This window comes from Sciurus carolinensis, chromosome 18 (assembly GCF_902686445.1).
Source record: "Sciurus carolinensis chromosome 18, mSciCar1.2, whole genome shotgun sequence".
Taxonomy (NCBI): domain Eukaryota; kingdom Metazoa; phylum Chordata; class Mammalia; order Rodentia; family Sciuridae; genus Sciurus; species Sciurus carolinensis.
The window spans coordinates 38,186,212-38,200,301 of record NC_062230.1 but is presented as its reverse complement, the minus strand read 5'-3'; the positions used below and the strand labels follow the sequence as shown (position 1 = coordinate 38,200,301).

The following is a 14,090-nucleotide window of genomic DNA, read 5'->3' as shown; positions in this document are numbered from 1 at the left end:
ATACGTTCTTGTCAATCAACAGAAGAAACTTGTAAGAGAAGTTTCTTAAACAGGGCAAGAGAAGAGTGGAAACTAAAGGGGAGGGACGAGCCTCACCCCCACCCCAGGACTTGGTCAGGGCAAGCTGAACTCGAGTGTGAAAAAGGCAAATGCTACATTACCAACAGAATCAAGGACAGCACAGAGAAGCAGCTGAGTACAGGAGGGACAGTAGGATGGGCTAAGGACAGCGAAGCCAGCCAGCTCCAAGAGGTTGCTTGAGGATTTGCATGTGCTCTACATACTGGTCTTGGGCCAGGTAGTCAGCACTGAGGAGGTCCAACGTCATAGGAAGGGCCCCCTCTTCCAATAGACCTCCTCTTCCTTCAAACATCTAACAGAGCTTGGGCATCGCTGTATTGCATGCCCAAAGACAACCCCAAATCATAGCACAAGGGTCATTATGCTATACCAAAAAAGTATAAAGATGGCTCCCAAGAATTCACAAAATATAGTGTGCACGCATAAACTGGAAGAAACAGAAAAGAAACAGGAGCGGCATGAAATGGAAACATTAGTAAGGCTAGCGGAAAAACAAACGACACTATATATTTAAGTCCCTCACACGTGTGTAATTTGACCACTTGCCCAATGCACAATGTTCTTAAAATAAGAACAAAGATTTCCTGAGATGATCGGGTGTGGTGGCACGTTCTTGTAATTCCACCTGCTTGGGAGGATAAGCCAGAGGATTGCAAGTTTGAGGCCAGCTTAGGTAATTTAGCAAGACCCTGTCTCAAAATAAAATTAAAAATGTTAGGGAAGTAGCTCAGTGGTACAGCATTTACCCAACATGCATGGAAGCCCTGGGTTCAATGCCAGTATGAGGAACAAAATAAATAAATAAATAAATAAATAAATAAAATCTTCTGAGAATTGTTGTAAAGAGGACATGTAACACTCCTTAAGGACATTCTCAGCACAGACAGAACTCATTTCCCTTGAAGCATATCCCTGACAGAGACCCTAAAATAGGCTGGATAGAACAATAGGACACTAGGAACAAGAATGCCCAGCCTCTCTCCCAAAGGAACTCACCAAAGAAAGTCAAGAGCATGCTTAGGGGAAATTTGAATTGTCACTTAAACCAATTCATAAGCCATTTAAGGGACAGTATCTACAAAAATGTAGACATAATAGTCATAAGTTAGAAACAATTCAAATGCCCATCACTAGGTCAATGGATAAGCAAACTGGAATATTCAAACAATGGAATAGTACTTAGCAATAAAAATGAACAAAATGATGCTAGGTATGTGCATACCTAGAATCACAGCAACTGTGGAGGCTGAGACAGGAAAACGGGAAGTTCAAGGTTAGCCTCAAAAACAAAAGTAAAAGGGAGGGGTTCAATCCCCAGTACCAAAAAAAAAAAAATGTTGCCAGGTGCCTGTAAACCCACCAACTCAGGACTGTCTCAAGATAAAAAATAGGAAGGGCTGGGGACGTAGTTTGGTAGGTAAGGGGAGAAGGGAATGTGCCGGGGATGGAGCTCCCTAGTGGAGTACCCCTGGGTTCAATAACAGGTACTGTACAAAAAACCCCTGATATACACAAAAACACAAATGAATCTCAGAGACATTATGTTGGCTAAAAGCAGACAGACAAAAAGCATGGTTTACATAAAGTTTTAAAATAGACAAAATTAATCCATGTTGACAGAAATCATAATCACCTAGACTTCCCACTATACATCTACCAGAATGACTTAAATCATCCTAACTATCTGGCAATGGTAAGTTCTGGTGAGAATTCCCACCCACTAGAACCGTCCTACATTGCAGGTGTATGTGTAAAACTTGCAAAAACTGAATAATCCCGGCGCATGGCTAAAGCCAGTCACGTGGCTCCTACACGGGGTTGGAAGAATGTTAACCCTGAAGGAGGCTGGGTGAAGTTGTGCAGGACCTCCTGGTACGTTGCTAATCACTTCAAAGTATAAAATGCTTAAAAGAAAAAGCATTTGCGGGACAGTGACAGGAAGAAGGCACGAGAGGGCTTCCGGGGCTTTGATGGGGCTCTAGCTACACAGGTGCGTGTGTGTTCGGTTTGTGAAAACTGATAAGCATCCAAATCTTACAGAGTTCACACGTAAGAAAGTTTTTAAACAGGGGCTGGGGCTCGGGGGGTAGGACGTTCCGAGCATGCGCCAGGCCCTGGGTTCAATCCCCAGCACACAAACAAGAAAAATCGGGTGATGCTGAAAGTTGCAGTAGTCACGTCGCTCCCACCCCACTTCCCCTTCCCAAGAGTAAAACCACGCTTCCCCGCATCCTCCCGGCGCCGGCCGCCGCCACGCCCGCGCTCCAGGAAAAGGGAGGGCGCCCAGACAGCCTACGTTCGGACATTCGCCACGCACGCCGAGGTGACTGCTCCGGACGCTCCAGAAGAACTGGCCGCCTTATGAAAACCCGTGTCACCTGTTTCTTGACTGTTTTACGGTGGCTTCCGTCACACGTGAGAAAGCGCACCGAAACCCAGAGTCACCTGTGGGCGCGGGAGGATAGGATACAAAGCGCCAGTGGCGTCCCAGGCGTCCGCGTGCCGGGCGTGCGTAAGAGCACCGACGCCTGGCGCGGGGGCGGGGCCAAAAGAGCGTGCTGGCGGGAGCGCGCTCAACAAGCCCCCCCCCCCCGGCGTCAAAGAGCATGCGCGCTGACGGGGCGGGGGCGGAGCTAGTCCGGGAAGGGGCGGGGCCTCAGCCGCGCCCTCGATTTCCGTTGCTTGCTGGGACTCGCGGCTGCTGGTCGGGCGAGGGGTGATTTCCTTGACCCCGCCTCCAAGCCCCGCCTCTGGCCTATGGTAACGGAGTGGCCCACAGGGACCGGAAGAAGGCGGAGCCTCCGTTCTGGCCCGGGCCCGAAGTTCTGGGCCCACAGCGCTCTCTGTTGATCCTCTTGGAAGCTCCGTGACTCCTTGGGTCTGCTGCCTCCCACCTGGCGGGAAAATGTCGCTCCACTGGCCTTAGGGAGGGGTGTGCCGGCCCAGGTGCCAGCTAAGGCCCACCCCTCAGGGGCGCAAACCACGCTGAATGCAGTCAAAAGGAGTTGGAGTGAAGGAAGCCGGGTTCAAGCGCCTAAATACCGTATAATTCTCCTTATATGGCATTTTTGGAAAAGGCAGAACAGTAGAGAATAGATCAGAGGGGTTGCCCCGCTGTGTGGATCACAGAGGAGCGTGGGGGAACACTGGGGATGAGGAGACGAATTCCCATTTCGATTGTGATGGTGGTCACCCAACTGATGGCCATTTGTCAAAACTCATAAAACCCAAACCTAGAATATTAATTTTACTAAATATAATTATAAATACAATTAAATTTTTTTAAAGCTAAAACGAAAACAGGCGCAGCGACACACGCCTATGATCCAGCTCCTTGGGAGGCTGAGGCAGGACCCTAAGTTCCAGGACTGCCTGAGCAATTTAGGAGACCCTGCCTCAAAAAATAAGAAAGACTAAAATTGTATCCTTTTTTTTTTGGGGGGGGGGGTTACCGGGGATTGAACTCAGGGGCACTCGACCAGAGTCACTTCCCCAGACCTATTTTGTGCTTTACTTAGAGACAGGGTCTCAGAGTTGCCTAGTGCCTCGCTTTTGCTGAGGCTGGCTTTGAACTCGTGATCCTCCTGCGTCAGTTTCCCGAGCTGCTGGGATTACAGACGTGCAACACTATGCCCGGCTAAAGATGTATCTGTATGTATTTTACGGTGGAGTGCCCCTGGGTTCAACTCCCAGTACCACAAAAATAATAAACTAAAAAAATGAGATTGGTGCTGCAGGGACTGGGAGGAGAAGGAACGGAGAGTGACTGCTTAACAGGTAAGGCATTACTTTTGGAATGATAGGAGCTTTAACTAGGTAGGTGGTGTAACATTGTCAATATGTGAAGACCCTGGGATAGCATTACCTCTAATTTTCAAAAAAGGAAACAAACTCAGAGATAGTGGCTTGTCTTAGGTGGAAGGTTGAGCACTGGCAGACCAAGGCTAGGATCTGGGCACATATTCACCACACCATGAGAGCATCTTTCCTTTCCTTCTACAAAAGAGGAGACTGAGGTTTAAGGGAATTACACAAGCCTAGGAAGTAGGACCCCTGAACAACCATGTTCTTGCTTGTTTGCTCTTTCTCCTGACCCTCAACACCACTCTCCATCTTTGCAGAATACCCAGAGTAATCCCAGGGAATATGGGGATCCCAATTTCTCATCACAACCCACACACAAGTTGTGGGTGTCATGTTCACATAGGCCCCTCTGGAGCTGGGGGTCCAAAGAGCACCCCCTACTCTAGGTCAGGTAGCCTTGTCCAGGTTCTCAGGACAGCGCACCCCAAGAGACACAAAATCTAAAAAACAAAGTACAAATTTTATTTTGTTTCTTTACAAAGGCACAGTGGCCTCTTGGTTTTTCCCGCACTTTTTAACAAAATATAATAGCTTCTCCTTGGACACAAAGACCTCAAAATTGTTTTAAAAAAAAAATCTAAACCAAAATAAAACCAACAACAAACAAAACAAAAAGAGAGAGACAAAGACATTCTGGGGTTGAGGATGGGACCTGGAGGGAGAGGTGGGCTGGGGGATGGAGAGTCCTGGTGCTGAGATGGGGAGGGGGAAGGGAGAAGGGCAGCAGCAAACCCCAACCAAGAAGCAACACAGACCCCCGGGCCCCCAGAAAGCCCGACCCAGCCTGACCCCCAACCCATGTAAGTGCTTAAGGAAGAAAGAAGAAAACCAAACAGAGGAGGGAAGGATTGAAGACTGACAGGAGTAGGGCTGGCTCTGGGGAGGGAGGAAATATCTTGGGATTTCGTTTGATTTTCCCTGTTCTTAAAAACATATTCAAATGAAAAAAATGTTTTTTTGGCGGAGAGAGGCCAGGCACCTCAGTGTCAGCGTCCCCCAGCCCCCAGGGCCGAGGCCCAGCCCTGGGGTCCCGATGCTCCCACACACACTGCACCACCCCAGCCCCGGGACCCTGGCTTGAGTGGCTTCGTTCAAAGGTTGATTTACAGTATTGAAAAAAGAGGTCATAAAAGAGACCCAAATGTCATCATAATTTTGTAAAAATTTCTCACTCATTCACCCACATTTCTCCCTGTTGCTGCCCCGGCCCCCTCCAGCCCCCACAAGGGAGAGGAGGGCTGGGGGTGGTCAGGGAAGCTCCCCATCCCCCAATGGCTCCTCCCGGCTCTGGTCCATGGCATCACTGTCTGAGGCCTCTGAATCGGAGGCTGTGTCAGAGGTATGGGCCTCCGGGCAGCTGCGGACGGGCTTCACGATGACCGCTCGTCGCTGCTCCTCCTCCAGCTCCTGCTTGTCCTGGGTGCCCTCGATGTGCTGGATTGCCTGCGTAGAAACAGGCCACTGAGGAGGCTCTGTTTGGAGATGCCCAGCCAGCCAGGAGATAAGGGGGAACCTGGGCCAGTCATGACCTCCCCCCAAAACACATACCCCAGAACTGTCCAGAAATAAACCTGGAAAAGGGGAGTGCTGCTAGAGTCCAGGGGAAACAAACTTTAGAAACCCCCTCCCTCCATTAAGTTGAAGAACCCCTTTCCGGAACCCACAGTCCCAGTGCTGCCCGGAAATGAGCATCTCTCACATATTTATATATTTTAAAGTCTGCCTGCTAACTTATTAAAGGCCTTTGTTATAAATTTCATCATTCAGTGTGCTGGGTTTATGGGCAACTAAAGGTCTGGGGGGATAGAAGGGTTTTTTCCTGTTTTGGCGTTTGGGGATTATTTCATTAGTAATTAACTAATTTCCTTATGTTGCCCACGGAACATGATAGAAGGTGTAAGGACAACTCACCCAGCCACTGCCACCTCCACCCCATCCCAGGTTCTGAGAAATGGAGGTAAGAGAAAGTTCTGGACCAACTCAAAAACTGCAAGAGCTTAGTGACCAGGAGGCTCTAAACCCAAAGGAGCTTCTCAGCAAAATCTACCACAAGGAAAAGAACTCAGTTCATGTACCAGGCCACTGCCCAGTTCTTTGTCCCCAGAGACACAGGGAGACCTCCCCAGGGGCATCCAGACTCCACCCAACTCAAGTCCCTTCTGGCTCCTCTTCCTTCCCTTTTTTCTAATGTCCCCTAAAAAGTCTCTTCCCAGAGGTCCTCACCATAAGCTGCCCCTTCCCCAAGCCCAGGTACCTGCACAATGGTGTCCAGATTTTGCCGGGATGTGGAAACAGAGTTGATGACTGAGGAGGGGCCCATGGTGACAACATTGATGTGGTGGGAGTGGGGGGGAGCTGGTGCTGGCACAATCACTGTGGGGTGGTGCGTAGGGGCTGGAGGGGGCAGGAGCTGCAAGAAAGAAGCCCTCAATCTCTCCAAAGGCTCTTCCAGCCCATCACCCTCCCTTACTCATGGACAATCCTGTAGTTTGGATCTTATTTGCCCCACAAAGACCCATGTGGTCTCTGGTGTGGCACTACTGGAAGGTGGTGTGGGGTCTAGTGGGAGGTCTTTAGGTTATTGGGGGGCATGCCCTTGGAGGGGATAGAGGGACCCCAGGGCAGTCTGCAGGGGCCCCTCCTGCTCACCTGGGTCCGCAGGTGCTGCTGTTCCCGCTCCAGTTTCTCCTGGTGCAGCAGCCGCACCTGCTCCTGCTGCTGCTGCAGCTGCACCTGCTGGGCGATCACCTTGAGCTTTTCCGGGTACATGTGGGCCTCAAGCGAGCGCACCTGCAGGTGGAGGGCCACAGCGTTCAAGAGCAGGCCAAACCACGCCTGCTCCACCAGCAGCAAAGCAAGCCATTCACTAAAACCTCAAACCCAAGCACAAAGCATGCTCCAAACTTAAACCCTGGCACTCAGCACCCTCCTCAGGGTGGAAACCAAAGTTCTCCCCGAGCCCACCAGGCCTCCCTCCCCCTCCAGCTCTTTGTGCCATTCTTTCCACCTGGAATACCCTTCTCCCTTCTTTGCCTGGTTAGCTGGTTTCCATGTAGCACTGCAGGGACCCCTGGAGAAGCAGGTCACCCGCCTCCTGATGGCCCAGCTCTTCATGGCTTTCATCTCAGGTTTTTGGTTTTTTCAGGCTTTGGGGTTTGTTTTGTTTGTTTTTGTTTTTGGTGCTGGGATTGAACCCAGGGCTTTACATGCTACGCATCACTGATCTATACCCAGCCCTCCGTATACACTTGCAAGAGCCTTTGACTGTTTTCCCTCGCTCCCACATAAAAGGTGGCCCTAGTTGGTAGGGCCCTATCTGGCTGTTCTCCATTCCTAGGACCGGCACAGAGCAGGTGCGCCCGTAAATACCTGCTAAACGGAAGGCGCCTGGGCAGAAGAGACCACAGAATCCATCCTCCACGCCCGCGGCACCGCGCCCGGCCGGCAGAGGGCACCGCCTCACCTGCTCCTCCAGCATCATGCGCACTGAGCGCTCCTTGTCCAGCTGCTGCCGCAGCTCAATCATCTCCCGCCGCAGGTCTTCCGCCTTCTCATCTTCCCAGATGTCGGGGGAGCCAATGCCCTCGTCCTTGTCCTCCGCTCGCCGCCGCTTCGGAGATGAGCCACTCAGCTCCTAGGGACCCCAACGGGTCGGTGAGTGTGCTGACATCCCACACCACTAACACCACCATGGAGGTGGGCTCCACGGCAGACCCCATTGAGCTGCCCAACACAGGTGGTCCCACCTAGGGAGCCCATTCTGCAAATCCAACAAACTGGTCAAATGCCAGGAAGGGAAAGTCACATGGTCCTTCCAGAGTCCACTCCATTGCACCAAATGGGAAAACTGAGACTCTGGCAGGAAGGCAAGGGTATGAAGCAGGCAGGTCCCGTGGACAAGATGGGACCTGCAGCCCCGTCTGCATCCTAGTTGGGTCCAGGCCTGCCTATGCTGGGGTGAGAGAGCCAGGAGGAGGGTGCTGACATAAGGAGGCCCCCTCCAGGTACCTGAATGAAGCGCTTGAGCTGCGTGTTCTGCTGCAGGAGCCTGGTCTTCTCCTGCTCCAGGGAGAAGATGTACTCGGCTGTCTGCTGGAGAATGGCTGCCTAAGGGCAAAAGGGACCAAAGTCAGGCCAGTCGTATTCGACCAAGTTCACGTTCTCTCCCTACCACAGCCTGCCAACTCCTCCAGGAAGCCCTCCCTGCTCACCTTGCTGAGTTTCTCTCCATCTGTGTGGGGGATGAGGGTCTTGAGGGACTGGAAGCCCGCGTTGATGCTCTGCATGCGCCTCCGCTCGTTGCTGTTAGCAATCTCTCGCCGAATTCGTCGCTCCTGGTCCCGCTGGGTCTCTGGGGTCAGTGGAATGTTGGCAAGGCTGCCAGGAAGGATGGGGACAGGCTCAGGCCAGGTGTACTGTGGACCCCACCCCGGGTGGATTTGTCTTCAAATTCATCTCCAGAGGGTGCTGGTTGTAACCTGCATCCCCACCCTGCTGCAAAAAGATGCCAGATCACATTGATGTCTACACCCAGGCCAGGATGACAGAGAGGTGCTCCCTGGACAGCTGACTTTAGCCAAGGGCAGCCTGCTCAGAACGCTTCCTGGAAAGAGATCTGTCCTCCAGAACAGAGGCTACCAGCCATGTTTGGGTATCAGAAACACCCAGGAATCTGGGTGAGGTGGCACACACCTGTAATCCTAGCTAGTCCGGGAGGTTGAGGCAAGATCACAAGCTTGAGACCAGCCTAGCAACTTAGCAAGATGCTGCTCAAAATCAAATTTAACAAAGGGATAGATAGGGATGTAGGGCCTTGCCTAGCACATGCAAGGCCCTATGCCGGTGCTGGAGCTGCAGTGCACACACACACACACACACACACACACACACTACTACTACTACTACTACTCAGGAGTAGTACTACAGACCCCTCGGGTGTGCTGGCTCCAGTATCTGGCTAGATCTAGGTGACACCCTGTAGCCTCCTGATGCAGGTGGACCCCAGACCACAACTGGAGACACTCCTGGGACACTTCTGAGCTCTAGGCCGTGCATCTGGACCACCTCCTTCAGACCCAGCCTTTGCCACGCCTCCCTTCCCACCCCTACAGTCAGGTCTCCAGTCACTCCCCTAGCACCCTCTCCAGCCCCGCAGACCAAGACTTCACAAAAGATGGGTACCACTCACTCCACAGAGGGGATGACAAGCCAACAACCCCTGGGAGTTTTCCCCGGAGCCCACCTACTCCAAAAGGCAGGCCCACTCTATGCCAGAGAAGTGGGACTCCCAGCATGCTGTGGGCGGCATTACTGCATGTTGCAGAAGCAGTGGCCAGTGGGGTGAGTGAGAAGACAGCCAGAAAAGGGGGCCAGGCTGCGGGCCCAGAGGCACTGGCGGCAGGCAAGACAGCAGGGGAGTCTGTGGGCCTGCACCACTGCTCCCGAGGGGTGGGCCTGTGTGTGGCCTGGAGGAGGCATGCCCCCCCCCTCCCAGCCCTCCCCTGCAGCTCCCCCACCCGCCCCTGGCCTGATGGCTTCCAGATGCTGGGCTCCTAGCAGAGGCCGCCAGCCCCACCCAAAGCCACAGCCCTGGCCTCTTCCTGAGGGGCCCTCCCAGGGTGACCTGTTTCAGGCCTTAGCCAAGGAAGCTTGTGCTCCTGGGACTGGGGGAATAGGGAAAGGTCTCTGCACAGCACTCATCAAGGTCAAGGAGGTGCCTGGTCTAGCTCCCCTGCTGTGACTTGGCCTCTGTCCTTATCCCCAGGGAAAAGAAGCTACACAGCAGCCCAGGAGGGGAACACATAGGAAACAGCTGGAAACAGTCAAGGCCTGTTCTGCCCCACCCAACCTGCCCCTTTCTCCCACCTCAGCTCCCTCTGGGACTCTGGACACATCCCTGCCCCTTCCTAGGCCTCAGCTTTCTCTCCCAACAGAGAGGGTGGCCAGCTGGGAGTTAGCTCCCCTTCAGTCACTGCTGGGTCTGGAGGCAAATCAGCCCCTTCCCGCTTCACCAAGTCAAGGCCTCCTCCTCCATCAGGGCCCAAAGGTAGGGCTGGGACCCACCCAGAGCCCCAGGGTGCAGGCTTCACAGGGCCTGGGAATGTCCACACTAGGAAGAGGGCCACGTCCCTCCCTTTACAGATGAAGTTCCCCTTCACTCAGGGTCCACAGTGGGGATAAACAGGGTTTTAGGTTAGACAGCTGAATATCCATCTCCCCATCTTCAGGCCACGGTGCCTCCCTCTTTCCCAATTTTCTGCCCCATAATGGGAGTGACAGAATGTCTGCAAAAATAAAAAGACAGAGCAGGGCAGAAGCTGGGGTTCATCTGCCTTCGGAGCCTGGCCCTGCCCTCAGACCACACCTTCTCAGGGGAACAACAGGCCAAGGGGAATAGGGACTGCTCTACAGTGGGTGGGTTAACACTGGTGGGTCCTTGTGGGCAAGAAGAGACCAGAAGCCACTGTAGTAGTGCACCCATATAATCTCAGCTACTTGGGAGGCTGAGGCAGGAGGATCACAAGTTCAAGGCCAGTCTCGATGACTGTCTCAAAATAATTTTTTTTTTAAAGTACTGGGGATGCAGCTCAATGGTGGAATATAAGCAAGTGCAAGGGCCTGGATTCAATCCCTAGCATGGTCAAAAAAAAAACCAAAAAGTTGGAGAGCAATAACACAGGAAGCCAAGCCACCTGGCTACTATAATCTGAGAGCACCCCTATCCCCTTAAGGAGAGATGTGGGGATACCCCACCACCACCACTGACCCAGTCTCTGTCCTCCCGGTGATGCCCAAAGCCAGAGCTGCCCAGGGGCTGGGACTCAAAGAGGAGACCTTCATCCACCCTCAGAGCTAGCCCCTTGGAGGGCTTAGCAGTAGAGGAATAAGTAAATACATTCTGTATTCTTCATGTAACGTGCTAGACGCACTTGGCTAGCATTATTACATTGAATTGTCACAGTCTTCCTGAGTCAGGTGGCTTGATGATTCCCATATAAAGAGGAAGACACAAGTCTCAGAAAGGAACAGCTACAGCAAGTGGTGGAGCTGGGACCCCAAGCAGGTGGGGAGCCGTGGGGCAGAAAGGGCTCCACACCATCCCCTCTGACTGACAGGGAGCAGTCATCCATACAGAAGGCCACGCGCTGTGTACATGCTCTTACTCTGGTAGCTCCTCAGTATTCACAGACTTACATTTGCCCCTGATTTGCTGCCGTAATAAGCAGTGCAGAGCCCTGGGATGTGCCCATGATCAGGCAGCCAGACCAAGGCGCAGGCTCCTGCAGACACCCCGCCAGCTGCTGGTGCCCTCTACTGACAGTTCACACCCAGCCCAGGGAGCTCAGCATAGTGGGTGTAGCTATAGAAAGAGTGCTTGTGTCCCTACTCTCCCCCAATGAGGGGCCAGGCCCACAAGAAGTGACTTGCCCAAGGTCACACCTGGCAAAGGACAAAGCAGGGTGCAGTCTAAAGTATGTACCTGCAACTCCCTGCCCAAGTCCCACCATAAAACTCAGCCTGGGGAGCTGACTCTCAGCCTTTCTGTGCGTCCCAGGATGCCTAATAACTGGGGAGCTCAAAGAAACCCATAGGGTCCTTGTCCTGAAAGCCCCAGCCCCAAAATTCCAGAAGAAAGAGCCCTGAGAGCCGGAACCTATGTCAGCTCCTCCTCTGCAGGAGAAGCTGCCAGCCAGGCTCCTCCAAATGTTCCATCCTGCCCCCTCCCTCCAAGCCCATCAGCTCAGCCCCCTGACTCGGGAACCAGCTGCTTAACTTAACTCCAAGAAGAGACTTCCCCTCAGCTACAGCTCTTCATGTGGACCTGAATTTGCCACCAAGAGTCTGAACGATAACTCATCTGAACAGCCTCAGAAGTCCCAGCTTAGAACTCTTTTTAACAGACTACATGATAACCGGGGGTTCTGATTAGTGGAGTGTTACTTAACCAGGAATGCTGACTGGTAGAATGCTGACCAATCAGTTCTTCTAAATGCTGACCAATCCAAGGTTCCTATTGATGAAGGATGGTTAACTGTCATTTCCAGGTGATACTGCACTGGATGAAGTGGATCTTTCTGCAAATGCCTGAAAGTTCCTTATAGCTTTTTCTGGGTGTTGCAAAAGTAAACTCAATTCACAGTAACTAACCATATGGTAAAAGCCCCACTACTCACTCCCTGACTTCACATTCCCCCAGGCGGGTAGTGAAGGGGACTAGACACCACTGGCAGCAGGTAGCTCCGGCTTCTTCTTCTCCCTCACCTCACTGCCCTCTGACAGCCAGTCTGCTAGGGCTGACCAGGGCCTGCTTAGCCTAAGGAATAAGGCAGGACACCGGGCAGCTAAATGGTCAAGTTGTGAAATTTGGGCAGCAGGTTTGGGTGTCAAGGGCAGGACTGCCATCCGTCCTACAAGAGTACTCCGAGAAATCTGGGACAGCAACCCAACCATATGTTCAGGGACATGGTGTACGCTGCACACCTAGACCCCTGACCAGTACCTGTTCCTCCTACCCAACCCAAGGACAAGTGCCCCCTATCCCCTCGACCTGACTGCCCAGCTCCTACCTCCAACTGGTCACTGAGAACTCTCATTTCACAATCTCCTCAACTCCTACACCCCAGAGTTACTTAGCATCCACACAAAGTTGAGGAAGTCCACACAGGATTTCTCCCATACCCAGAAAAAGGGAGAGAGGGACAACCTTCCCACCAAGGCTGCCCGAGGCACTCACTTCTCTCTCTGCAGCAGGTCCCACTGCCTCTACCCATCCACCCCTCTCCAACCCACCAGAGCCAGTCTGCCACCCTCCCCTGGATCTTCAAACACAGGATGCCCAGGCTGTTCCATCAGAGACATTCTACCCCCACCTCACCTCCCTCCAGCTCCTCCAGCTCCTTAGAGGAAACCCTCCATGGGTTCAAGGGTCAACTTCAGCTTTGCCACCTGCTAGCCGTGGAACCGCAAGCTAAGTCACTGTGTCTCTCACAGCCTCTGTCTCCCCCACCTGTAAAATGTGGAAATACTGCCTCGTTTCACAGGGTCATGGTAAAACTTAAAAAAGAGAGAGCTGGGCATGGTGGCAACTAGAGGCTGAGGCAGGAGAATTCCAAGATCAAAGCCAGCCTCAGCAACTTAGCGAGGCCCTTGGCAACTGAGAGAGTCTCAAAATAAAAAATAAGAAGGGCTGGGGATGTGACTCAGTGGTTAAGCGCCTCTGAGTCCAATCCCCAGTACAAAAAAAAAGAAGAAGAAGAAAGAAGAAAGAAAAAGAAGAAAGGAAAAGAAGAGGGAAACAAGTACAATGGCAGATGCCTGTTACCTCGGTGACTCAGGAGGCCGGAGCCAAAGAATCACAGGCAACTTAACAAGACCTTTCCCAAGAGATGGGGTGCAGGTCAGTGGTAGAGCACCTCTGGGTTCAATCCCCAGAACAAACAAACAAACAAACAAACACTAGGAGGATAACAGGATGCCCTGTTTCCCAGGGTTTGAACCCAGGTGTCCAGAACAACTCATGGATCTCTCAGGGGCTGACAAGACCCTTAGCACCAGAGGTCAGGTCAGTGTTTCTAAATATAGGATCAGGGACCCAAGAGTCCAAAACCCTTAATTTTCTCTAACTCCCTTTTTCCCGGCACTTTTATAAAAGAGCTTACAAAGACAAGGCCCCCATACACCTGCTTTTCAGAGTCTGAATGTCACTGTAACAGTTTGCGGACACTTTCTTAGAGGTGTTCCATTTTTACCAAGGCTGAGAACCATTAGGCTACATGTCCAAAACTCCAGGCAGCACTGTGCCCTACAACCCCCTCCATCTGTCTGGCTGGGGAGAGGGGGGGTGGGGGTTCAGCTAGACAGAGATGATGAAGTGAAGTCCTCCAGCCTGAGACAACCCAAAGAAGAAAATTCACCCAGCCAGAAGGTCCTACCCAATCCACACACTGCATCAGACAGACGTTCCACCTCACCCTATGGCCCCAGACAAAAGTGAGCAAACTTAGAGGCCTTGACTTGGTGCCCAGTGCACAACTGGTAACTGTCTTAAAGAGGGTCAGGCTGAGGACTTGTGCACCTACAGGCAGGCCCTGCTACCTCAAGCACTGTGTCACCAAGACTCAAAACCCCTGGTGGTCTGCTGGCCT

General features: G+C 52.4%; 1 protein-coding gene across 4 annotated transcripts in view; it reads right to left on the bottom strand.

Annotated features, from left to right (window-relative positions):
* Positions 1-4,428: 4,428 nt before the first annotated feature.
* The window catches only part of Tfap4 (transcription factor AP-4), a 39,564-nt gene continuing 29,902 nt past the window's right edge, over positions 4,429-14,090 (bottom strand). For 3 of the 4 annotated variants that reach the window (XM_047533224.1, XM_047533225.1, XM_047533222.1), the window contains 6 exons: positions 8,157-8,322; positions 7,954-8,052; positions 7,409-7,579; positions 6,595-6,735; positions 6,200-6,355; positions 4,429-5,388 (listed from right to left, as the gene is read on the bottom strand). In XM_047533224.1, the coding sequence (XP_047389180.1) occupies positions 5,194-5,388; positions 6,200-6,355; positions 6,595-6,735; positions 7,409-7,579; positions 7,954-8,052; positions 8,157-8,231 (837 nt within the window). In that variant the 5' untranslated portion in view covers positions 8,232-8,322 and the 3' untranslated portion in view covers positions 4,429-5,193. Of the gene's footprint in view, positions 5,389-6,199; positions 6,356-6,594; positions 6,736-7,408; positions 7,580-7,953; positions 8,053-8,156; positions 8,323-12,820; positions 12,974-14,090 lie in introns of those variants that run through there. The other variant, XM_047533223.1, reaches the window with a different exon arrangement.